The 27997-nt window shown below is 36.4% G+C and overlaps 1 protein-coding gene and 1 long non-coding RNA gene across 2 annotated transcripts; one reads left to right on the forward strand and one right to left on the reverse strand.

Annotated features, from left to right (window-relative positions):
* Window positions 1-791: 791 nt before the first annotated feature.
* On the reverse strand, window positions 792-3084 carry LOC116194075 (protein NUCLEAR FUSION DEFECTIVE 4-like). The gene has a single exon (XM_031522790.1). It carries the CDS (start codon window positions 2891-2893, stop codon window positions 1085-1087), a length of 1809 nt encoding a protein of 602 aa, XP_031378650.1. The 5' UTR covers window positions 2894-3084; the 3' UTR covers window positions 792-1084.
* Window positions 3085-18117: 15033 nt separating this feature from the next.
* LOC116198165 lies at window positions 18118-19484 on the forward strand. The gene is made up of 2 exons (XR_004155157.1): window positions 18118-18422; window positions 19116-19484. It is a non-coding gene; the product is annotated as an uncharacterized LOC116198165 (long non-coding RNA).
* The last annotated feature ends 8513 nt before the right edge of the window (window positions 19485-27997 follow it).

Consider the following 27997-nt stretch of genomic DNA (forward strand, 5'->3'; position numbering starts at 1 on the left):
TAGTCGACTAGGGCTCATCGTTTTGACCAGTTCGTCCAGCAACATATGAGTTCCAAAATAAAAACACATCATCCCCCCGTCACACACCTATGCCTATACATGTAACCAATGAATGACCAATAATTCTCGACAACGTCGCACGTCCGCCCTTTAATATTGGACCAATCCGAAGGCAAAATTTCAAAGATATTAGGACGTCATTACTCACTTTGAGAGGAACCCTACGATAGTTGCCGTGGGTAGACGGGAAGGATGGACACAAAATTTGAATTGCTAAAGGGAGGAGTCTTTAATTAGAGAAGCAAATGGGAGGACAAAGCTTTTAATTTAAGAGGACGAAAATGTCATTTTATCAGGATCGAAAAACAAATATATAAAAATTTTCATTGAGCATTACATTTTAAAAGGGACGCTTGTTGCTTCCCTCGGCTCCCTCGGTTCATCATCTCTATCTCTCCGGTCTGATGGATGATTACCCATAAAGTGGAAGGAAAAATGAATGAAAATCTTAACCATCCTGAGAGAGACAAGATGGCATCTGATAGTGAAAAGCTACATAGTTTTTCCCGCTTTTCTAGAATTTCAGTCGTTTTCAGATTAAATTAATCAATTTTGATTGAATTCTCTATGCATTGATAAGTCCACAAAGGAGATATCCTCTTCTCTCTCTCTAATCAGATGATTTCTTTTTTTCGAGGTTTGCTTTCATATTTAAAAATTTAATAAACTTCAATTAATTCAGTTCAAAATATATTATTAAAAAAGAGCATAAGAAAATGGAGATCATGTCGTTTAGGAGCAAGGGATGGCGATGTCTACTAAACTTTTCGTATTTCCTTTCGAGCAACATACACTCTATGTCTCTATCGACCTATATTATACTATGAGTATCAAATGTGATCGTTTTTGTGGCTGTAAATCAACTAAAAACTGCTTTGGAATTTCATCTCGTGATCTTGTATACTACTTTAGGCTCATTAAATTATGTTGGATCAAGACACACAGTTCAATGATACGAGATCATACTAGTAATGGTTACATTGACTAGTCGACTCAAACTGGCATACGATATTATATTCCAACCCTACCGTTTGTTTGCCTGCTGTACTGCCGAAGCAACCGCAACTCCGTTCCCGATTGTGGCTGGCGTTGCCATCTCAGCCTCGGCCGCCTTAGCCTCCTCCCGGAACTTCCTATAAAGGTCACTCCGGTAAAACTTCCTTGTCCTAACCACCAGGATGAGCGAAACGAGGACCCCCAACAAGGTCACCGCAGTGATTATGATGAAAGCGAGTTGGAAGCATTTGACGCCGCTGCAATCGAGGGACTCTCCTTTCTTCCTCTCGAGGCCCTTCACTGCTAGCTGCCGCAGAGCCTCGCGGTCATAAAGGTGGCCTGTCACCCGAACGTTGAGGATGTACAGCCCGACGGGGCTGGCCACCGAACCGAAGTTGTAGAGTGTGGAATAGTACTTGAGCCCAAACACCTCTGATATGATAGCAAAGAGGAGGGGCCACTGGGCTCCGAAACAGAACCCAATAATGATTGATGCTATGTACAGTCCGCCGGGGATATCGAAGGCAATGAGTATGTGGCCGGCGCATGATACTAGGAGGATTATGGTGAGCATGAGCGGTCGTGGGAACTTGTACTTGGTCAGGAATATCTCCGAAACAAAGCCCGCCGTGACCCGTCCAAGGTAGTTCCAGATGCTCACGAGGGAAACGAAGGTACCTATGCTTTTCTTCGGGTAGCCCAGCGAGCTCCCTATCTGTCCCAAGTTGTCGATCGCAGTCAGGGTCCCTCCTACCCCGCATATGGTCGCGAGGAAGAGGACCAGCATGTCAATGCTGAAAAGTGCCTGTAGGATTGTGTAGTCCTCACCACGTTCCGGAGGCCTGAACACGGTCCGCCAGCATGAAGGCTGTTTTTCCACGGCTAGCTCTGGCTGGGACACGACAGGCACAGTCCCGGGGAGTTGATCCTCCGGTTTCGGTTTTTCCGTGGTGATGTTGAGGGGGGAAGGGTCATTAAGAGCTTGCCTCTTGGCAAGCCAAAGCTTGTACTCCTCTATGATGACGACGGCTAGCGGGAGGAAGAGCAAGAAGAGGACCCCAGCAGCACTTGCCCCGTATTCGCTCCTTGTGAAATCCACCTTTTTCTCGGTTATAATCATGATCATGAGGAATGTCGCTAGCCCGAGAGAAATGTAGAGGAAGTTGTAGAACACCTTGAGCTCATTGGGCTGCCTAATCACCTTCATGATCCTAATAGTCCTAAGGAAGGCAAAGGATATGGCTGCAGGGAGCCAACCTATAAGCAATATCAAGGCCTTGGTGTCATGGTAATAGAAAGCATAGAAGAGTTGAGTTATGATAGCACCACTAAGGCCAACATATCCCTTGAGTATCCCGAGCACCGCGCCCCGGCTCTCCAGGAAGTTCTTCACGCATGTCACAAGAGCCCCGGTGTTGGCGAACGATTGGGAGTTGGCGCCTATGCAGATGTAGAGGCACATGTGCCAGACAGCAGGCCTGGCGATTCGCTTGGTCACGGCGAGCCAGATCATAAGGTATCCGAAGAAGTTGAGAACGGACCCCATGGAGAGGACAACCCACGGCGGGGTAACCTCGTTGATGAGCCCTGACAGTATCCCGACGTTGGAGCCAAGGTCCTTGAAGAAGCTGAGCAGGTTCAGGGTTGTCTGGTCGTAGCCCAAGGCCATTTTTATGTCGGAAGAGTAGAAGCCGAACATGTAGGTTGCCCCGGCTGCCGCCATGATAAGGAAGGATGCGAATACCATGAACCACCGGCCCGTCAGGACCTGGACCGCGAGGTTCCTAATGTCGGCAGAGCCCATAGGGCCTCCGCCAGTCGGTGCGGCAACCACCATAGCGTTTTTCTCACGGAGTCTCAATAGCTAGCTAGTTGCCAAAGTGAGTTGCCAATTAAACTATAGTACAGAGGTATGGGAGCTGGCTATGGCTTGCATCAAAACATACATATATATATATATAGAGAGAGAGAGAGAGAGAGAGAGAGAGGCAGAGCGATCAGTAAGACTTCAAAGTTGACTTGGAAATTTGGAATTATGTTTCTAGGCGAAAGGGGGGGAACCAGTACTATGAATGCGGTATATGTAAATTTATATAAGAAAATTTTGATGATTCTAACTCGTTACAGGTGTTGCGAGAAAATACAAATATCATTGTAGCAAAAGGATGGATGGATTACCAGTTCAAGCGGGTCGACGAGTATTTTATTTAAGTAAAGTTTCGGGCTTCAGTCATTATTAATGTAAAAAATTCAAACTGTAAGAGTTTTATCCCTTAATAGATTAATCCGATTCCATTAAATTAGCTAAGGTCTAATTAAGCTTTAGAATATCAGAATTCACGCCGGAAGAAAAAAGATGGATGGATTCATTATTAAATGGATAATGAGCCATAAATTCATGTAAAGAAATATTTTTTTTATTATCGTCCTATGAAGGACTGTATATAAGATACATACACATACAAATACCTGTATGTATGTATTCATCTCATAGGAGATTCGGAGACCGACGAATTCTAGATGAAGCAGATAACTCTGGAAGCACAGGTCAGATACATATGTTTCAGTAATTAAATTGTCTTGACGATCTTATCCATTTGACAGTATTACCGAAACGTCTACCGAATACATATATATATATATATATACACGCACACACTAGGTGTGATGGCCTCAGCTATGTGTGCTCATTAATAATGTTATTATGAAATTTTTTTATTGTGATATTTAAGTTAGTATAGGATAGTGAATGGGAAAAAATTATGTGAGATTAATCATTTTTAAATTAATAGGATAGTTAATGTTCTATGGTCGATAAAAATTAAATTGAAACAATTAATAAAGCTAGTAATCCTTCTCCTTGAATAATGTCAGAGTTACATGTGCTTGATAAACAACAAAAAATAGCACATTTCGTAATTTAAGAAAAATAATTCGAAATTTATATATTACTTAACTTTCAACTAAGTAAATATGACCAAATCAATTAAAGTTTATTATTTTTTTTAGTAAAATATATAGAAAAAAATGTAAATATGGATAGTATATAATTCGTATGTACCTATACTATCCTAAATCCTAAGAGACTATGTCATAATAGGCCCGAACATTTGCTCTGGAAGGGTAAAATGGGGTACGTTGTACACAAAAAATTCACTCATTTAATCGAATATGCTACCAATCAATTTTACAACGAAATTCATGAAAATTAATTTATTGTTAAACTTATAAAAAAATAAACATGCATATTAATATTATTTAATTCACCGTTAAGTAAATGTATATATTAATATATTATTTTATAATATTATTATTTACTTTAATATTAAGCAACGTATTTATTATTATATTATTTTATAATTTTATAATTTATTTCATCGTTAACAATTTATTTATCTTATAGCACGAAATAGCGATGTGAATATACTTATTGTTTTTGTTCGTTTATTCATCGAAAGTCAAATAGAATATATTATAAGTAAAATGAATTTATTAAAAATATAATTAAAAATAAACAAAAAAGAATTACAATAACGAGAATATGGAATTCGAATCTTACTCTCCCAACGTACTTCGAAAACAGCTAAATTATATATATATATATATATATATATATATTTATGTATATATGAGGCTGAACCCCCGAAAAGTATTTGGGTCCACGGTGATCTGAGCATGAAATGTTATTGGAGGAAAATTGAGGATTGGAGTGTTGGGCTGTATAGTTAGTGGAAGATGGGTCCCCAATTTTGGGCAAGTCGAGGAAATTCAGCGACTTCCAATTTGTTGGCTTGTATCAACTTGATATGTAATCTTTTTTATTTATTTTGTTTGAATAACAACTTGATATGTATCGATTGGGCGATTCTTTTCGCAATATGTAAAGGATAAGGCAATCTAGAGTTCAAACATTACATTAAGAAAGACATATGCCAGAGTGAATGGATATGGTTGACGTCGCTCCTGGCCGTTCTAGGCCTCTGCCACTCTTATGACCTACGTGCCATACATGGCCATGGGTGACTGAGGTTATTAGGAAATCTATATTTTCTTTATCAGTGAACTAGGAAGCCTATATTTCTTCCTTTTTTTTTTCTTTCTGAAACTGTTTTAAGTTTTGGATTCATCAATACAAGAAATTGGATAGTTTTTCAACGGGAATTTTTCCGTCGAAAAATTTCATAGAAAAAGTTTCATTTTGGTGATGAATGCAATTTGTGATATTACTGTATTTGCAATTTTTTAACCTGATATTAATGATTTTAGACCTATATGCTTTTTTTTAACATGATATTTACATTTTTCGTGAGAAAAGGGGTTCAAACCTAACATAGTTATGTCTTTTAAATCTTGATGAATTGTGTATTGCTACATGACTCTAAATTAGTGACCCGCCGAGGTTCGGGGTGGCTAAATAAGAGATATCAATAAGAGATTGATTCATAGGGCATAGGGTCTAGCTCTTTGATTTAATATACTATGTTCGGTTCTTGTTAGGAAGTAGCAGAAACCTAGGGAGTAACTTCCACGAATGCGCTAATCAGCAAAAGAACCTTCCATGGAAGTACTACTCACTGCTCAGCCAAAAATTCTTCCGTGGAGGTAACTTCCATCGGCAGTAGGAAGTACTTCTAGGACCTATGGTCCGGAGAGGGATTAGTTTGGAATTCATTTATGTAAACTCGAATTATTACAAGGTAAAAAAAGAAAAAAAAAAAAAGGAAAAGAAAAGGGCGAAGAATCCAGATTTGCAGATTCAACAGGTTAGGGAAAATATGTGATTTTCTTCAGAATGTGTCATGTGTCTTCTTCCCGGCAAACTTGGCAAAGATTTAGGGAGTCACTCTCCACTCTAATTAACCATGCCCCAGCACATGCCACAAGCGTACCCTTCATTGCATACTAATGAAAAACTTAAAAAGAAACAAATTGTTAAAAAATTGCGAGCCGTCGACACACTTATCCATCTAGATAATGCTCGTACAACATGATATGTTGTGATGGCCCATCCTACATTGCATGCTCAGACGAGAAAATGATGTCTGATTGATTATCTTTTGCAGTTTTCATCATCATAAGTTGCCTCTTGTTCATATAATTTACTGATGTTAATAAGACTATTCAAAGTAGATATCTTCCAGTCTTCTGTCATTGGGAAAAAGACACTTTAGTCCTCAACATTTTTTGTCATTTTGATTCTAAACTTTTTCTTTTTACTATTCTTAATCTCGCGTTTTTCAAGAAAATATGAGGTGAAATTAATTCATATATTTGTACTATCAAAAAAAAATATTTTCTCTTGATGCTCTTTCTCATGTGAGGCCAGGCCAGGTCAGGTTAATCAACGGAAGCCGCTTTGGGCAGTGGGAAAGTCAATCTTTGTTGGCATTGACATTTATGCTATTTGGTATTATTTCATTGCTGAGTGGGGAAAGAAATTTGAAGGTCTCTTTCAGAAATGCCATTTATATACTTTTGGACATACTTGGCTAATCTCTTTTTGTAAGTTAAGAAAACTGAAAAGTCTTTGAAGTGGACATTTATAAAGAAACGATAAGAATAAAATGTTATAAAAGTAATATACCGAAAAAAAAATGTCGCATAAAATTCGGATAAATGTGTTAGTACGATTATACAATTAAAATCGAGAATATATACCGATTACCCAATGAAATGAGAAAATTCAATATGATTTTGATTTTGCGTGTAGAAGTGAGCTGGTCGATTATTAGCCGCAATCAAACGCAACGTTAAGGTGTTGAAAATTACACTTGTGTCTAGTTACTGGATTGAGTGGCTCAGAATAGAAGACGCAGAGTGTGATTTTCCAGGTCCGGAAAAGGTGATCAATATGATGAAGATCTCTTTGGAATTCTTCATTCAAGCTAGATATTCTTAATTCTATATATGTCGTCTCACTTATTTTTCATGACTTTGCGGGCATAGTGGACACAACATGTATACTATGGCGGAGAAATGAGATAGTCTTGGTATTTATTATAACTAATAATAAACGGAAAAAAGGTTCAATACAACCAACATGATTTGATTCAAGCGATTCGGTAATTTTTTATCCTTAAATAAGATCTCTAATTCGAATCTTATTAATGAAGGAAATCCATGTGGAAGAGCTTTACTCCCTTAATAGGCCGAATAAGATCAGTCGAGGCTCGTTGAGCTTCCGAATACTATGGTACACGCCGAAAAAATGGTTTAATATAGTAACCCTTACTTGATCTGAAATCAAAACATTCTGAACCAATTCTTATCAATAGTATTTTCTATACACCATTTATTTATTATATATTTATGAGATCATAGGCGTTTTCGATTTTAACTGAAACTAATTCCGTTCTGGCATTGACGTAGCCCTGATACAATACAACCACAAGATAACCGCATGTCACATCCGATTTAGGATTAGATGCATATAAAACTTATAACAAGAGGCGCAAGTTAGATTGAAGGAGCTCGACACTGTCGAGGGTACTCATCACGATTAAACAATCCAATTCAAGAACTAACACGATTTTGGCTAGAGACCATGCTAGCTTAACATCGGTGAAGTCGGTCTGTCTTGAGAAAATACTCCAAGATCAAGCAGTCTTGGGATGTTACCAGTATCCCTATTCCTTTGTGTTATATAAGTTCAATTCATTCTTATGAAATTATGGGCTTCTGTTGTTTGAATTTGACCATTCTTATAATTTTTCCCACTAGTTTGGTCGGGGTTCCCTAAGCTAAGACTTGTTAGCATGCTATTCGGATTTCCCACCGTCCGCGATGGCCTTTAGCACATTTCTAATGATCGTTATCGTTGCAACACCATATATATATATATATATATATATAACCACTCCAACGTGCTAGTTGAAAGTCCCGCAACTCAACGATATTCATCGTATACATCTCAAAGTGGGAGGCTTGTTTAAATATCGGGATGTACATATATATATATATATATATATTATATAACACCGTTCCAATAAATTATTAGTAAAAATTGGAATGACAATACTGATTACTGTCAGGGCCGACGTGTCAAACTTATTAACCATCTCTACTAATTATTACTATTATCATCCGTCAGTTATTTCATCTCGATCAGTTGGTGCCTGGTGGTCTATGGATAACCGAAGCTCCAATTAATCATGATCAACACGAAATCGCAATATATTTTTTTATATGCGTTCACATAATATTATTTGACCAAAAAATGAAAAAGATAATAGTTTGACGTTGTATTATTTGAAGACTCTATACCTACTTTGCGGATATCATCTGCCACCTCTACAAAATCATGATCAGTTAAAACATTGAAAACATGACATATATAAGGACATAATTCTATTATATTTATTTTCTGGTTTTCCCTTAAATTTGGAGCGTTGATAATTAATTAATATTTATTAGACGGCGATTTCCATCTTAGCACACCCTGATAAGCCATCACGTTGACCTATCATCTTGATCATTGCGTATACTTAAGATCAGAAGAATCAATTATAAAAATAGTAAAATGATTCGATAGAGGGCTTAGCGGTGGTTAATTAGATTGAAATTTATTTATTTATTTCTTTTTTTGGTATACAGTAGATTGGAATCCGAAGGACAAATAAAAGGATTTTCAATTTTTAAAATTTTTAATTTTTTTGTCCGGAGGGTCGACATATTTTATATTTCTACATTTATGTTTGTTCAAAATTTCAAATCGAAGATGGCAACTACTGTGACCATATGATCAATGCGCATCTACGGCATGACTCCCGCTATGATAGTGGAGAGGCATCATCGATGAATTATGTAATTGAGAATATAGAATTTTTGTTTCACCCTGAATGCATTAGAACAAATAAACTTCCGCCCGATTTACATATAAGGGTCCAATGGACTCGGAACTCCCAAGTCTAACTTAATCCTCTGCTAGTATGGTGTATTCATATGCTTTACTAAAAATTTAAGTAAAGTTTCATAAAATTCATGTTAATTACTAATAGTGTAAGTATTGAATCATCGAAATAAGTGTAATTTACTTGAAATATTAGTAATTTACTAAGAATCTAGTAATTTACTCCCAACTAATTTACCAAATTATGTGTAATTTGCTCAAAAGAGCATGTAAGTTACTTAAAATTAAGGTAACACAATTTTAAGTAATTTACATACATGCATGGTGGAACCACTTTATAAGTGACTGCACCTTAGTCCCCACCAACAACTAGCTAATCTATTCGTACGTGTCATTACTACAAATTAAAGAGAATTTGATACGGCTACTTGTACGTGTCATTACTAGCTAATTATCAAAATACATACCATGCATAATAGTGTAGCTTTGCCTGCACTTTGTCTTTGTTTTTGTTTTTTTTTTGTTTTTTTGTTTTTTTTGCGCACTTTGATAATTGGAAACGTAACGGCCCAACTAATCTATTTCGAGCTAATTCAATTCATCGAGGGGTAAAATTCTCCCAATCACGGATTTCTCCATATAAATAACTCGAACATAAAACTTCATATATATAAAAGAAACAAGTGCCAAACTATTAATTAAGCCAACCCATGGTGATAAAATTATGGGAAACATTACTCTGTAACTCCGGGAATTCAAGTGGTTATTTCCCTTTCAATGAGAATGCTTTTAAAAATCAAATTTGTCTTCTCCCCTGTACAAAAATTAAAACTAATTAAACTCTATAACTCCGGGAAGTCAAGTGGTTATTTCCTTTCAATGAAAACGCTTTTAGGACTCGAATTTGTCTTCTCCTTTTTACAAAATCTAAAACTAATTATACTTGACTAATACAGTTTGTTGGTTCAGAGGTCCTGAGTGGGCACCACCTTCCTTTGTAGCTACTGAATCTTCCAGCTAATGCACTGCCGAGGGAGATCTAGGGGTGTAAATGAGCCGAGCCGAGCCCAAATATACTAGGATCAAGGTCGTCTCGTTTAGTAATTCACGAGCTTGGGTCTGGACTCGAGCTCACACAAGCCTAAACTTCTGAGCTCCGGCTCGGCTCGTTGTAATAAAGGAATGCTCGGCTCGGCTCATTTAGGCTCTCCAACAACTAAAGCTCGACTCATATAGGCTCATGAGCTCGAACTTGTATAGGCTCAAATTTGTTTGAACTCATTTAGGCTCATTGTCAAAACAAAATAATTCTAATCTTACAAATCACACAACAAACAACATGATCCAAATATCCAACGATATTGAAATTATTATTATTATTATTATTATTATTATGTAAAATAAAAAGGCTTGTTTAGACTTGCAAGCTTCCCTAGAGGAATACTATCAAGCTCGGCTCGGCTCGTTTGACTGGTAAGCTCGAGCCAAGTCAAGTTCGAGCTCGTTAAGGTCGAGCTGAATTCGAGCTCATTAAGATCGAGCCAAATTCTAACTTTCATTGAGTCAATCCATTCGCAAATCGTTTTATCTCATTTACAGCCCTAACGAGATCCAATGTTGGGTTAAGACTATTTGACACGACTAAAGAATCTTCAAACAAAAGCAAAATCTTAGATATATTAAATCTAATTCTTAATTCCTTTTTTTCCCCCTCAATTGTTTCGAGAATAAGGAAAGTTCATAGATAATGGAATGAAAAATTAAGAGGTATGGTTCACCAAAAAAAAAAAAAGAGGTATGATTAGGTTCCATGTTAATGAGATTTTTTTTGGTGAATAATGAGATTCATTTTTTTTACTAAGTAACATGACGGGCATCAATGATGGCAATCTTGCCGCCTCCGCTACGCAATGTTCCATGTTAATGAGATTCAACTTAGAGCTTTTTGATGCCATCGTTTTACTTTAAAGACTAAGATTGAACTTACGTGACATTAAAAATATTTCATCAATTTTTACGTATATAATATTAGCTTGAGTAATAAAATTATAGATTATAATTGAAACTAATTATAGTATTACCTATAGAAAAAATAACGTTGAAATCCTAAAACTACGCAAAAAGATAAACTTCAATCCTAAAACTCTCGTTTTGGCTCAAGTCGCCCTAAACGTTTAGTATGTTGGATCTTTTTAGTCCAAAATTGTAACCGAAAGTTAACGATGTCAAATCGGTCTACACGCCACCTCTGAATTGGTCGAATAATATTTTCATTTCTAAAAATTCAAATAATTCAAAAAATGAAAAAATTAAATAAAAAATGGAGGGGAGTCTCGCCGGTGGGGGCTTCCTATCGGCCACCTTCCTCCTAGTGAGGTCAGAGGAGGGGTCGGACGCCTCCAATGACCTTGTCAGTGAGGGAGGTGGCCGGGGAGAGAGCTCCCACCGAGGGACCCCCATCCCCCACTCTCTGACGCCTCAGGCGATCTCGTCGAGGGAAGATGTGGCTGGTCGAAGAGCCCCTATTGGCGGGACTCCCCTCCCCCACTCTCTGTTCGATACCCTAAATCAAACAGGGAGTGGAGGAGCCTTCGGCAACCTCACCGCTGGGGGAGGTGGCCGGCTAGGAAGCCCCCAACGGTGAAACTTCCCTCTCCACTTCTTCAAAAGAAAAAAAAATTAAATTTTTTGAAAGTTTTAAAAATAAAAATATTATTTGACCAATTAGGAGGTGCCACATGGACCGATTTAATGTGGTTAACTTCCGATTAAATTTGTTCGAATTCTTTAACATTTCTTGACTAGTGGTGATTCTTCAGAGTTTTCTAATATTTTCATTTTTTTTTCGTTTATGCCGTTTTTTCAAATTGCATTCTAATTTGTTTGAATTCTTTTAGTTCATTTTTTATACTTTATGAAATTTATGTTATTATTTATTTATTTAGTCTTTAGTTTTACTTTTTAAAAAAAATAATTTATTCTATTTTATTTTGACTTTTTAAATTTTAATATGTTAATTTCATGATTCTTTTTAATTTGTTACTTATATGAATTTTTAAAAAATGTTTGATCAAGTCTTTAATTTGTTATTTCGTGGAAAAAAGTGGGGAAAAAGGGAGAAAGAGAAATTCCCCCTTTGTGTCTCCATAGTCCATACACATTCAAGGAAAATATGAGACATTGTTTTTTTATTTTTTATTGGGACACATGTTAGCTCCTCGTGAAAAGGAAAGAAAATCGGGAAATGAAATGAGAAAAAAGGATTTGCATCCACTGAACTTACAAATTTTTTGCCTGTTCCTTTGGATGAGGAATTAATTTGACATTTCATTTCGGATTTGCTTCTCCCAGGCGAACTATGGCAAGATTAGGGCGTCATCGTCCACCCCAATTAATAAGACTATTCAAAGTAGATATTTTCTTGTCTTCTGCCATTTTGGGGAAGTAATAAAGTAGATAGTGATCACTGGTAACCTCATGAGGTGACTGATAACCAGCGGGACGATATCTCTGTCTGAACTTTTTCTTTATAAAAAAGAACAAACCAGTTTTTTTTTTTGGGATCATGTGCACTGCAATAAATTTTTCCGTTTAAGTTGACGGAAGCTGCATGGTAGGGCACATTTTCCTGCGCAATAATTGAGGGGCACCATAAATATTCCCAGAAAATAATTCAGAAGCAAACTCGGGAATCTGAAACATAGTTGAGGAGGTTGAAAGGTACGTACTCTTCTCTAGATTAGAAAGGTAATATGTTTTGGGAGATGCCTACAAGCTGTTGCAGAAATGTGGTATCGCATCATGGAGTTAATATATTACATGCTTGAAATTGCATAATATAAGGGGATCTTGACGAAAAGAGAAAATAAATGAAAAAAAGAAATTACATGGAGAGTTTAAGTCTTGAATTATTATCATTGGTATGAATAGCTGACCAATGTGAAAATTGATGGGTGCCAATATTTTTTGTTGTTGGAAATTTGGGCAGCCATTTCAGAAAGACAAAAATACCTGGAAATTAATGAGAATATTATAATAAGCATGCAACATATTTAATTACGCGTTAATTGACGTACAGAATTTACAATCTTTAAGAAAACTTACAAAAATCTCTCCCATCCATATTTAGTTTATAAAAAAAAATTGTACAAAAGATTCAACTTTTGGTCCTATAAAAAAAAAGCTAAATTTATACATTTAACTAATAAATATGACGCAGTGAAAATTAATAATGGAAATAAAACATTCCTAGTGTTATAAGATCATTCCAAAAATAATAGAGCAAAGCGTGAAGATGAATTGATCTACTTTCTCATGTAAGGCCACGTTAGGTTGGCCAACGGAAGCTGCTTTCTCCAGTGGGAGGGTCAATTTTTGTTTGCATTTGACATATATTATATTTTAACTTATTATCTTCACTTTTAGGGGGGAAAAATTGAAGGTCCCTTTCAGAAATGACACATGCAATTTACTATGTTTGTTTACAAATTCAAATTTAATTTAACTTAATTTCATTTTAATTTTTCGTCAATTTAACAATACAATCATTACTTTTCTATCTTTTTTTTCAAATTCCCTCTCATATTTTTTCTTATCTATTATTACAATTAATTTTTTAATATTAATTCTCTCAACTATTCAGTATTTTTCCTCAATTTCAATATTTTTTTCTCAATTCAACGATACAATTACAATATTTTTATTTTATTCTTCAAATTCTCTCACATATTTTTTTCAATTAAATCAAATTTAATTTTTTTTACGAAACACAGAGGTATATATTTTTTGATATACTTGGCAAATCTCTTTTTGCAAGTAGGAAAACTGAAAAGTCTTGGGAGTGGATGTTTAGAAAGAAACGGTAAGCTTAAAATGTTGCATAGAACCGATAATTATGTTTAAAACGTTTATACAGTCAAAACTGAGAATATAATGGGAGACGTTGCTCTCATTACTTGAGAATATGATGGGAAACACGGATTATCACTTGATAAAATGAAAAAAAAAAAGATTTAATTTACAATATGTATAGAGAATTAGAAAGTGAGGTGGATTTACCCCCCCAAAAAATAAAAAGAAAGAAATAGAAAGTGAAGTGGGTCTAATCAAAATGAAAGGGAACTTTGTATAGGAAAACTCACCCCAATATTGGCTACAATATTGTATAATATTGTGATGTTTAAATCACCAAATGACTATTCCAATAGATTATTAGCTACAATTGAAATCACAATACTACTTACTATCAAGGCAGATATGTCAAACTAAACTTTTTTTAAAATTATAACTGTTATAATCCGTGAGGTAATCCATGTCGATCAGCTGGTCGTCTAAGGACACTGGAAACTCGAATTGATCATGATCAACACGGAATCACAAAGATAGATATACATATATATATTTATATATATACTTTCACATTAATATTATATTTTTACACCAGAAAAATGAAAACGATAATAGTTTTAAATTGTATTATTTGAGGATTCTGCATCTATTCTGCGGATATTCTTGTTGGTTCTCCATCTCCCACCTCTACCAAATCATGATCAGTTAAAACATTGAAAACACAACATATATAAGGTCATAACTATTTCATATTTTTCTAATTTCTCCTTGAATTTTGGAGCGTTATAAATAATTAATGGTTTACTAGATAGCAATTTCCATCTTATCTAACCCCGATAAATTATTACGTTGATGTATCTTTGATGATAAGATGATTCAGTAGATCAAAATTTGCTGCTGTAGATTGAAACTTGACATAAATATTAAGTAGCTACGTGAAATGTTTGTTTATATATGCCATTGTTTTTTCTTCTCTTTTTTAAGAGAATATTCGTATTTTTTAAGAGAAAATCCATGAATCTAGTATAATAAAATAAAAATATAATAGCTAATAAAATTATATAAATAGTACGATAATCAAATTTAAAATCTCCTGATTATCAGGTTGCGCTACACCTCTTATTCTGAAAATTCCTATTTTATATTGATACATTTAAATAGTCTGTATACATATTAAAAAAAATGCAAATTTAATAGAAGATTCAATTATGATGACCATATCATAGATGTGCATCATCGGCACGACTCCCCTCGAATAGTGTAGGGGCATCATCATTCAATTATTAATCGATGAATAATAATAGTATAATGGACCCATCAAAGAAAGGAAATTTCTAGCATGACATTGTCATGCCGACACTCACTTTAAAGTTTGACTTACATGTTCACATACACACTGGCTGATTTGTTCTCTCTCTAGATTAGACTTTTGAACCCTTTTTGCTGGCCAAAGGTATGCTTAATAAATATGACCGTTAAATGACGTTGTTTTTATGGAACTCAAAAGTTCTCTGTCGGAATTATGAGGTTTTGAGTTCGATCCTCGACAGTGAGATTTACGTGTCTCTTTATTTAGTTTCGCTATTTCTAATTCTAAATAAAAGGATTCGAAAAGTCTCACTAAGTTAACAAGAATAATATGTACCATTACATTACATCCTATTTTATTTCACTAATTGAAGGGAAAAATAAACAGATTTTTAATATTTTTTCAATTATAAGTAAAGTCCATATAATATAATATAATATAATCAATAGTTTCACGACGTGAATCAAACTTATAACTCATTAATTAACAGAATAGGATGTATGCATTGCACTCAAGTTATTTCACTTTTTAAATTTTTCGTTTTTTGTTGACTAGTAAAGAAAGGCACGTTTTCACTTTTATTGACAATTTCAATGCCCCCAATGAACATGTGGACACTATGTGGAATATATATTGGACAACTATATATGATGTCTTGGGTTCTCGAATTTGTCATCAACCTTGTGCACAACATACAAATCTTTTCCTCAATTGTTTATATGGCGCAACAACTTTCTCAATAGAAAAGGCCAGTCATCCTTTTGTTCAATTTGTAGGTTGCTAACGACATTATCATTGTGTTCAACGCTTATTCCGCTTAAGGAATGTCTCAGATTCGAGTCATAGTGAATGTAGAAAATTCATATTGTGAGAGTTTTAATCCTTAATGAGCCGATCGGGCTCAATTGGATGAGTCGGGACCCAAATGGGCTTCTGGATATCATGGTTCACGTCGAAAGTAAAACAACATCATCATTTTAATACCCTAAATTTTAAAAAATGTATATATATATATATATATATGTCGTTATCTTTAATTTAAAAAGAATTAAAAATGTTTTTAAAAATTACAACAAAAAATTCGCATGCGGTATCAATTTTTGGATAGAGAGGATAATCAGTTTGTTTTTAATAATAAACTCGCAAGTGTTTCGTAATTATAGGGGCTGATCCGGCACTTCTCTATTTTCTTGGATCACCCAAGTATCAAGAATGACATACAGAGTTTTTCATCATGATGTATTCAAGTCTCTCATGTTATTCACGAAATCACTAACTACAGCTGCCAGAAAGACAATAAAATACAGAGCAAAAGCAAACAAAAAGTATATCTATGTTTTTTAATGAAAGCATATATATATATATGTATGTCATTTCACAATTATGATAGAAGTTAAAGATTTCCACAAAGCATGAAGGAGAGGTTCCATGAATCGCTTTGCTATGTTTAGTTGTGAACTTAAAATCTCTTACCAAAGTTATTACATTTTTTTAAATCTTTTTATTCAATAAAAAATGAATTTCCTCACATAATTTTTCTTAACTACCATTCAATTCAAATTTTTAATACTAAATTCTCTTAACTATTCATTACTTTTCCAACAAATCAATAATACAATCATTTATTTTTTATCTTCTTCCACCATTAAATTATTACAATACCACTTAAATATATATAAATATTTAGAGTGGAGTGGGGTTAAATTATACTCCATCACCAAACGTTATAATCTATGTTTACTCTCTTTTTTTTTCTCTTTTGGAAATTCGATAAAAATGACAATGGAATTCATAGTCATTTCATAATGATGATGAAGCTAAAATATCCAGAGGGCATTAGGGAAGAGTTCCATAAATAGCTATCTCCTCCCTTTTTTCTTGATTACAAGAGAATTTAATAGTCTAGTACAACGAAATAAAAATACTAATAATTAATAAATGTACAAGAATAGTCCTCGACAAGTATCGAATTCGAAACCTCTTGATTACTTGGAATTTTTTTTTTAATAATCATAAGGAATGTACATGATCTTATACAAAAATATGACATAAAACAGATTAAAAGAACATATAAATTTTACTGATGAGCAGTGAGAATTGACGCAAAATATCTTAATTATTAATTGGAATTTTGCGTGAGACATGAGACTCTTTCGTACCCATCTCTCTTTTTTCCTTTTGTGATTTCATAGTCGTTTCCTAATAATGGCATTCGATCCTTCTCTTTAATTTCCTCTTTTGTGACTTCATTTCCAACGCCAAGATATACGTGTATTTTCTAAAAATATTTTGAACGATCCTCACGATGATAGAATAAAAAAATCCGATAAAATTATTCTGATTAGTTGAAATAATGGAATTAGATAATATCTAAACATCCATGCAATGTAAATTTTCTAATTTTTTTTCTTTACATGACGTAACGAGATGGCTTATTTCTTATTCTCAGTCATCGGTCAATGCCCAAACATGAAAGGCGTTGCCCCTAATTTAATATTGCTTTAATTTGAGGAAAGGCAAAAAGGGCAAATTAAAGGCAAAAACCGGAGTAAGTCAAAGGTCTTTGTGGATGTCCATATCAATTGAGAACAACTGCTCCATATCCGCCCAACCCCCCGTGCGATTTCCTTCCTTTGTTTAATTTATGAAACTTGGCACATAGAAAGTCCATGCGTATCTTAGTTAATTGTCTTATCCGAGAGTATTACCCCATATGCAGTCGTAGACCTTTCAAGGCCTAAGGATCGGCCTCGTTAGATTACTCTTGAGCTTGGCATGCTATGTCGAGACTGGGCGTTGAGCAAGCTAGCTAAAACGCTCGCTCTCCTAGCCACGATTCTTAGAAACATGATTCGAATAGTAGAATCTTACGATTCTACGATTCAAGGGGGTTATGCGATTCCGATACTATGGGCTGAATCGGATACTGTTGAATCGCACCAGAATTGGGCCGTGAATTGCGGAGCCAGGCCTGATTCGGGCCCTCAGTCAAAGCCCAGCCCATTGGCCTTGAAATGGGCCCGACAGAATTTTTTTTCCCTGCCCTTTTCCCTTTCTTCTCCGGCGCTCCCTTTCTCCCCGATCTCCCCAACATTGTGCCCTAATCTACTGGACCTCCTCTTCGTGTTCTTCGCAAATCTGACTTCCGCAATTCCAAGATCCCACTTCCACGATTTCTTCCGCCGTTACGAGTTCCGACTTTCGAGCTTCGATTCGTCCGAGTTGATTTGCCCGACCGTCCGAGTTGATCTGCCCGAGCTTCGACCTCCCAAGCAACTGCAAAGGATAGCTCATCAGCGAGAGTGTCCACAGTCATCGGCGAGCGCTGCGAGCCGCGAATCTCTTTGATCTGTATCAAAGGTATCAAACTTCTGAACGTATACCCTATATGTCTGTGGTAGCTGGAGCTAAGTATGTCTGCGATTATATGTGTGACTGTGTCTATATAAATATATGGTTCTATACTAGCAAATAGAACATTAGAAGTTATAAATTGGAAGTCTAATTATAACTTATACCAGTATAAGTTCCGATCATCGTCGATCTGTAGTAGTATCGGTTCCTTTCTTCCTGAGCAATCTGGACTTTGACGATCTGAGCTCGATACGAGCTGCTGGTCTGAGCTGAGGTGACATTTCTAAAAGTCGAGCTTGAAGATGTCAAAAGTTGAGCTGATTTTCATATTGTTTATAGATCAGTTTAGTTGATTCATCTCGGTAAGACCTCGATTTCAGCCGATATGAGCTACTCTTAGCTACGGAGAGGTTTTTGAGTATTATATCATTTTTGCCCCTTTTTGCTCTGTTAAGCAGTTGCTCAACTCTATGATTATGAGATGCCAATTTGCTGATCTAGCAGCTCTGAGGAACTAGCCAGTACTTCGAATATGAACTTTGAAATTTGAAATTTTCTATTATAAAAAAATCGTGCTTCGAGTGCAGAACTCTGGTATTTTGTTTTGTGAGAGCCATGTTCAACGTGTGTTGTGTGAGGATCGATTGATTTATTTCTCTGCATAATGCTTTCGACTTACCGTCGGCAAGTTCTACTCAGACAATTTGGACATTGATTTTGACCTGAATTGCTATGAAGAAAGTGGAGGGAGCCAAATTGGCGATGAAGATGCAAAGAATATACGCACCCAACAACATGCCATGGTTGATGACTTAGAGCTTCCTGAAGAAAATGAATTTAATACTTTATATGATGATGATGTTGGTAACGATGAAGATTTGGATGAGATTTGACATTTTATGTTATGATTTATGTTGTTAACAGTTTATTTTGAAAATTTGAATTATGATTTAGACTTTGAATTTTGATAATTTGTAACGATGTTTCGTGCTTTTATGACTTATTGTTGGTTTGCTGGTTTTTAGTCCTTTTTTGAATATAAGAAATCAAGGATTGATTTTCTTTTTTTGCTCAGGAAAGTATAATACATATATATGTGCTATTTTTTTAATCATAGGTAGAATCTTACGATTCAAGTTACGATTCTACGATTCACGATTCTACGACCCTCGACCAATTTCAAGTAGAATCGCGATTCTGAAAATCTTGCTCCTAGCTCAGTGGCTCAAGGATGATTACCTCTCAGTCTTCCACTAATTAATTATTTTAGATATGATGCTAGTCGAAAAATCATCGATTTACGATGACTAAGTTGTAGAGTGTTCTAATTGAAATCAGAAGTGAAGAGTCAATTGATTGTTTGAAAGTGATTCGGTATTCTTATGTTTCCCTTAGTATTGCCCGTTCTTTTTCAGTCATCTGTCACTTTGTGATTGATGGGCAATTAAAAAAAAAATCATTCAACCAGGAGCTATTCGTCTAGTGTGGCACTTCCGAAGCATGGCCTCTATTTTTGTAATTTTGTGTATGGAATGTAGATAGACACTTATTAAGTTATTATCCATATTACACAAACAATAATAAGTTTTACCTATTTTTATCTGACTAAATTCACAATTTGGTCCCTGAAAGATACACCTCGCTATTAAATGGTCCCTGGAAGATTTTGCCTATACAATTTGATCCGGTCGTTTGCAACATTAATACAATTTAGTCCTCCCGTTCACCTTTGAAGAGGTCACTGCCGTTAAATGTTGACATGGCTGGTTATTTGCTAAGTTGGCTCATAAAAACCCAAAATTCCCAGAATCCTTAATCGGGCAAATGAGAGAAGGGAGAGAAACCCCAAATCAAATTCCTAACCCTTTTCTTGAAAACCCTAATTCCGACATCAAATTCGTCCAACTCCGACTCGAATCTGCACTTTTGCTTTTCACCGATGTGACTCCGACATGGTGTACTGGTGATTGTAGGTTGTTTCATCACTTTCAACTACAACAGTGATTTCTGTGGGGACATAATTGTTGTTGAAAGCCGCTCGAAATTTTCATGCCACATGAGGAAAGGCCAGTATGACAAAGCTTTTAACTAACTATTGTCTGGGAGGAAAGTGAATGAGAAATTGTGTTTGTTGATTGTGATCCCCCATGTCTCGGTTTTGGCTCGAGTTTACTTTGAATGTTGTGGTCCCCAAAACCGTGACTGATTTTGTCTTCGTCTATAATAGTGTGTGCAAATGTGATGTTTTTAGAACATAGAGAGGTTCCCTTTGTGTGGTTTTCCATGCATTACAGTGACAAAGGTTGTGTTGGTTTTGTCTTTGTTTATGGCTACCAGTGAGCAGTAACCATTATTTAATTAGCATGTATAGCCTTTATAATAAAATATTAGAAGAGTTAATAATATTAATTTGCTTGCTAATTGGGATTGGTGTAGAGGCCTAATTTAGTCCTTCAGTAATTCGAAAAAAAATGAGTACAGAGAAATGATCATGAACTAAACTCAAGACATCATAATACAAAAGAAATATTTTCATTATACACTTGGAATCAAACAACAACTAAATATTACAACCAATAGATCAATAGGTACTAATTTATCTATCGATAGAGCCTCGAGATGTTGTCATGTGAAAGCAACTCGAAAAAAGCAGTTGTTTTTTGATAGCATGGAAATGATGAGTTTCTTCAACTTGATATGTGTGGCTTGCAATTTTGTTGCTTTCGTTGTAGTCTTAATCCCGGATTGGTATTAAATAGCTGTAAGTTTTGTTTATTGAATAAAGCAACAACACTTATCCAAAAAATAATAATAATAATAATTTGCGCTCTTCTTCTGTAGGAAGAAGGGAAACTGTCTATGGATAGGGGAAGAAGAAGGTGATGTGCACCCGTACTTTGTTCCAAACGATATTTTTTTATGATAATGAAGATAATGATCAGACAAGTTAAGGGTCCAATGATGGTGAAGATCATTCGGGTGTAGAAGATGAGCATCCTGGAGGAGAATCAGAATATGAAGATGATCAGCACGTGCCTGTTAGACCAATGGCACCAGCACCTAATATGGTTATCTTAAGTGATGAAGATGAAGGCTATATTTCAGAGAAATTATGGGACAAGTCTATCTCTGATGATGACAAAGGTGAAGAGGAGTTACCAAGGCATCCTGAGTTTAATGAGAAGGCACAATTTGGGAAAGTTAAATTACAATGGGACATGTTATTCCCAAGTTTAGCTCATGTGGGTGCAATTTGTTAAGTAGCACGAAGTAAGCTAGACAAGGCCCGAAAAGATAGTTTCCAGTGGACCCTACAATGGGCTAGTGATGTAGAGGGGTACAAATTTGAAATATGGAGAAGGCCGCATTGCAAGTTGGTTGATTTAGGGGCTAAGACTTGTAGTTGTAGAATGTGGTAGCTAATTGCGATACCGTGTGCACATGTTGTTGCTTGCATGACATACAATAATTAGACCCTCGAACATTATGTTCACTAATGGTATTCTATTGAACGATGAAAAGCCACTTATGTCTCCCTACATTCAATCAATTACTAGTGAAGATGATTGGCCACACATAGAATATGATCCAGTTCAACCACCAGATTTCAAAAGACCATCTAAAAGGCCTAAGCAGAAGAGAAGGAAATCACAGGGTGAGGCAAGCAATTCGTTCAAGGCCGCAAGTTCATCCAAAGGGAAAGGGAAATCATAGGGTGAGGCGAGCTGTGGGCCAAGGATGGCAATTCATTCAAATAAACAAGAAAGTATCGAGAGATCCATTGCTCACAATGTGGAGGGGCTAAACACAACATTAGGAAATGTGTGCTCCTAGTGATGCTCCAAGTAATAAGGGAAGGGAAAAAAAAGTACCAAAGACGATGCAGTTGCTTCTACTATACGGTCTCAAGCCTCAAGAAATTCACGCCCTAGCACACCTACTACACAAGAACATGAACTATTCATTGGCATCTTGCCTGAAGCAGCTCAAGCACTAGAGCACTTGATTTTTTGAAGTATCCTTTTAAGGACAATTTCACTAGTATTATGCTCTTTTGGTAAGTTGAACGACACCCATTTACCTCAGGAAGTTCAGGAATCTCAGGCCCTAGTGCACCTACTTCAAAGTTATAATAATACTTTCGAGATTAATTATAGTTTTAATTCAATTTGGCATTGACTTCTTGCACTTTTGGAAGGTTGAACCACACACATTTACCTCAAGAATCTCAGGACAAGCAGCATATGCTCTACACTATCATGCACAGGTATTATATTGGCTTTTGTCTCATATCACTAGGATTGCCAATATATAGTTTGATCTTCTTCTTTTTTTTTTAGGTTGAAGCAAGACCTTTTAGCTCAAGAATAGGGATATCGGCAAATCAGGGACCAAATTGGAAACCTCCAACATCTTTTGCTCCCACTCCAAGCACCAACTCATTCAAAGTCCCTACAACTCTAAGTTGGAGCAATCGTGGTTATAGGCCTCCCCAAATAAGGCCACAAGCCCTTGTTGCTACTCCAAAAGTTTCTACATCAGCTTCCAATGTAATCTCATCACAAGGATCAACCACTATCAGTCATGATCAAGCAAAGGAAACTAGATCTCACCATTAGTTCATCTAGCTGATGGTGTCTTCTCTTGATGATAGATGATAGTTGTGATGTCATTTTGTTGGTCATTTTATTTTTAGTTCTAGTTCTTGGGATATCAACTTCTGATGAAAGTGAATGGATAGTTATTTTAGTTGTTAATATGGGATATTAGCTGGAATATTACATTTTGTTGATGGCATATCTGCTTGATTTTGATGGGATATGGCTCATACGGAACATGCATATATGGTCAGATTTTGTAGTCATTTTTTGTGTGCATTTGAATTGCCAATGTGAACTAATCTTGGTGACAATGAAATATGCTACTTTTTTTTTATCAAATTTGTTTGCTTTATATTTGCATATATGGTATTCTATTTCATTCTTGGGAAGCAAATGTGACAGAAGAGCAACAAAATTCTTTAATTCCAAGGTAAGCTCAAGTTACAGTTGCTTACAATATTTGAATTCAGTACTTTTTCTGGGAGGGAATGTGTTTTGAATTTTCTTTTTTCCAAATATGGGGAGTAAAGAAAGAGGCTCCGAATTTATATCATGGATTTTGGTTTCGGATGGTGGGCGTGGCTTGTTAATGAGCCAACTTAGCAAATAACCAGCCATGTCAGCGTTTAACAATAGGGACCTCTTCAAACATGAACGGAAGGACCAAATTGTGCTAACGTTGCAAACGGCCGGACCAAATTGTACATGCAAAATCTTTCAGGGGTCATTTAATAGCGAGGTGCATCTTTTAGGGACCAAATTGTGAATTTGGTCATTTTTATCTGGGGTCTTTTGGGATTTAACATTTTACTGTGAAGCTGAACTGGGCCGGCCCAAGAAAGTTTCCGGTCTATTGGGCTGGCTGTGGTCTAGCCCTTGTTAATGGGTAGATCTTGCTAATATGGGCAGTGACACCATTCGGCCCACTAAATTGCATCTTTTCCTTTCTATCAGCAAACGGGCAATTCAAAATAGATTTCGGGATGTCCGCGTGAATAAATCGACGCGCAACATTCGTTTTAAGTTACAGTTAATCCATTCGAGTGCAATCCAGAGGAATTACGGTTCACGCGAAACTAATCTCTAAAATTATTGTTTCCTCAACCTTCTAGAAGAATTATATTTTACATTTACCAGTATTTCGTAACAATTCAGATATTGAAAGTCCAACCACGAGCTCTGACCTCACGGGCTCGACTAATTCCTCTTTTTTCGGTTTAAATGGGTCTTTCGGCTCACGCTCGATGCCCACGTGTCGGTATGTCACATGTGCGTCCCTTCCCACCTCTACCAAAATTCGACCAACCGAATCAATTTAAGATTCAATGGTCCATGGCTACTATTCAATTTCCTCACCTAAAATTCAATCCTTAGTCAACACGATCACAAAATAAACTAAGCAACAAAGGGAGAAGGCTTATAAAAATAGTGCCAAGTGGGGGAGTAAATTAAATTAGAATTTCCGCGAACTTAACTTTATTGAAACCACATGCTTAAGCTGCAACGCAATACAAATTTTCACCAAAAAAGAAAAAGGCAATACAAATTGGGCAGTGGGCCCTTACCTAATGCCAGCAGACAAAGCAACATGTCCCAATAAAACAGAACCGACCAATAGAGAAACATGGTGATTTCTTTATAATAATAGCATCCCCATGATGTTTTCAAAATTGTATATGCAATTTTTTAAAAAAAAATTGGGCATTTACTTGGAAAATTAGCGACACTAGATGTTGACTAGGGGACCGTGACGGGGTCCGAGATGTTATTGGAAGTTAGGAGCATGTTAATCCTTATAGGGAACCCCTCAACCGTTAAAATAAGGAGAAAGGTTTAGCATTCTTTCTAAGTGAAAACGATGGGTTCGATTGAATCGCCGATTAACTTCTTCCATTAAGAAGGATGAATAAAGTCCACTTATTACGGGTTGATATGATCGACATAGGTTTTTGAAAATATCACGCATGAAATTTGAAATAAGGAAGATATAAGAGTACCTAAATTTGCACGAATGATATCATCGCCCACGCAATAAATTGACTGTTCAGTGTGTTATGAGCTGGGCAGAAGGAAACTCTATCGCTCGCCCGTCGGGATGCGGTGCCCTGGGAAGCCACAGATAACCATAGCGAGCGAGAGAGGGTTGACGGTTCTTAGGAGTTAGGAAGGACAACGTATCCCCGAGGGACCATATAAAGATCTCGTCGGATAGATTTTTCTTTTTTTCCCTTCATCGCATGGACCCAACAAACTGTCAACGTCATTTGTCATGCCCTACCTCATTAAATCCATCCGATAATGAGAAACCGAAATGGATGCCGGGGAAACTCGAACCGAAATATTGAACTAGTAAGACTAGTTGCTCATCCTTAACATTGCAGGGCACTTGCTACTCTCGACGATCCTACACGAGGTACCGTTGATTATGGTAAAACACGGTTCGCTTTATCTAGGGATTTATGGACCTACAATTTTGGATAAAATTAAGATCTCGATAGGTGTATATACTATTATTACTCGATAAGAAAAAACATACAAGTAGTTTTATCATGATAATATAACATGAAATTTTAGATTATCAAGGTAACATATGCCACTGCGTTACATCTCCACTCTAATAAATGATATATGCTTTTGTCCATGAGAGGGGATTAATTAAGATGTGTGTACAGGCTTGTCCGAGTATCATTTCACCATCCAAACGAATCTGCTTGATCTTTTATTAAAGTGTATCCAATTATTAATGTGATCAAAGAATCTGGTCTAACACATCCACCAAATACATAGAGTAAGAACACCTCATCATTTTCAATACGAATTCTTGATACAAAATCATCGATCTTCAGGTTTTGCTCCTCTCGATCGGTAGATATCACTTTAAAGCAATAGTTCATCATCCCTATCATTCTGTATTTAATTCAAAGGATAATTCTTAAATTTCTAGAGGATTTTTTTTATTTGGTACGCCGAAATAAAATGAAAAAGAATTGAATGAAAATTCATCTTTCTACTATGTTTTCTTATATGAAGACATTTGTATGAGTTAAAAAGGGCATTCCATTTATAGAAAAATTCCTTTATAGCATGATCAAATAGTCATTCCTTCAAAAAACTTAAGGAATGTTCATTCTATCAATTCTATTAAGTTTTACATATATCATATGTATGATACCATGAAAAATAAGTTCAATTAATTAAATTTAATCCTTCATTTCTCTAATTCAATCTAAAAATTACTATTTTTCTCTCAATATAATCACATTTACTGTACAAAAAATCCATTACGTTCCTTTCTATTTCATTCTGATGTACCAAATGGGACCTTATAAAGGCTTATCTCTAATCTAAAATTTAAACTGTTAAGTAGTGCTACACAAATCCCCCATATAAATTAAACATTTCCTTTGTAGAGACGTGGAATTCCTCTATTTCTCATTCTCACAAAGTCGCCACAGTAGTGAAATCTGTTCCTTTCCTTAGTTAAAGCATTGAATTTGAATCGTATCAAGGGGTATAAAAGTAATTCGATGAGTTAATATGATGGGTCCGATGTGTATGACTTGCTTTAACCTATCCAAGAATTATGCCTTAAAAATATGAAAAGATTTTGAGTTTTTTTGTTTATCTATTGTTATTCTTTTACGGTCCATTACACTACGATATTTCCGAAATAGGACAAAATTGAGGCCTTGCACCTTGCGTCATGTCAATGGGGGAAGATGGCATCATTCTAACCCGATGGTGTGTAATAGTAGAGTGGATGCTTATTAGACCATGCACAGTGGGAGTCTATTTTGGTGTCTTAGTTGAGGGCCCACATGGTGTTATATAGGCGTCACATTATTCGAAAAAAAATCTAAAAAAAAAAGAGATTTGGAACTCTAATAGTAAATATCTCATCATATGTTTATAGTGGTTCCATAACAGCATGGCTGACACATGATTGGACGAGTAGAAGAGGGAGACGTCCCTCCACAGAGAGATGCATCTCCCCTCGCGCGGGGCCTCCAACGCCACAAGTCTCGATCTTGATCTCTCTCCTTACCACGTGGCATCAGAGGCCGAATGAGAGACGCCGATGTACATGGTCTTATACCATTCTTGCAAGCATAGTATATCTTTCCACTTGGCGCCTACTTTAAGACAGTCAACATTGGATCAATGAATAACTTCAAGATTCTTTTTACAGAGTGGAAGATTATTATCAATCACCCAAACCCTCTTTCTAACTTTTTCTCTGCCTAAACTCTCCAATCAGCTTACTCCCGTCACAGATGTCGTCACGCTCGGCTAGAAGTCATCGTCCCTGGCTACCCTTCCCGTCGTGCACGGTGGTAGCTGAGCTCTGAGGTGCCGCTATAACATCTGACCCATGCTTGATGGTTTTCCCCGGCTCTAGTCCTCTTCTCCGAAGATCTTCTCGCCACAACCTCCCCTAACCCCTCTACTTGACAGTTGATTCTAGGCAGACTATGCTCGATCCGACCAGATACGGTCGGACCCAGCTCAGATTCAATTAGTATCAAGCCAGATCGGACCAATAGTAGTCAAATCCCGCTTGATCTACCTGGATCTGAGCAAGCTGCAATGATGACTGATCGGCTTGAGCACGATCCGCCTGGAATCAACGTCCGCGATTCGATATGTCGGGTCGGGTCCAAACAGTAGGTCGAGTTGGAAGTCGAGTCGGTTTAACCGATCATGTTGTGGTTTGGGTTGGGTCGAGTTGGAGGGTGCTTGAACTAACTACGACGAAAGTAGTTCTGACGACGTCCCGATGGTCGCAAGAGCCCTCCCCCTCCTCTCCTCGGTCTCCGGTAGGTGCGTGTAGTGGCGATCTCTCGTCCCCTTCAGGGTCATGCCTGATCCCCCTCTAACAGTTCAGAATCAGGGTAGTGCGATCGTTGCGCTGTCCAGTACAGTGCCTTCCTTGACTAGCGCTGATGTCAGAACAGTGGAGGCGTCATCCTCCTTCTCAGC

The sequence above is a fragment of the Punica granatum genome, chromosome 2, assembly GCF_007655135.1.
Source record: "Punica granatum isolate Tunisia-2019 chromosome 2, ASM765513v2, whole genome shotgun sequence".
Taxonomy (NCBI): Eukaryota; Viridiplantae; Streptophyta; class Magnoliopsida; order Myrtales; family Lythraceae; genus Punica; species Punica granatum.

Coding starts and splice junctions, on each gene's coding strand:
- LOC116194075 (XM_031522790.1), bottom strand. CDS start 2,893: ATGGTGGTTGCCGCACCGACTGGCGGAGGCCCTATGGGCTCTGCCGAC.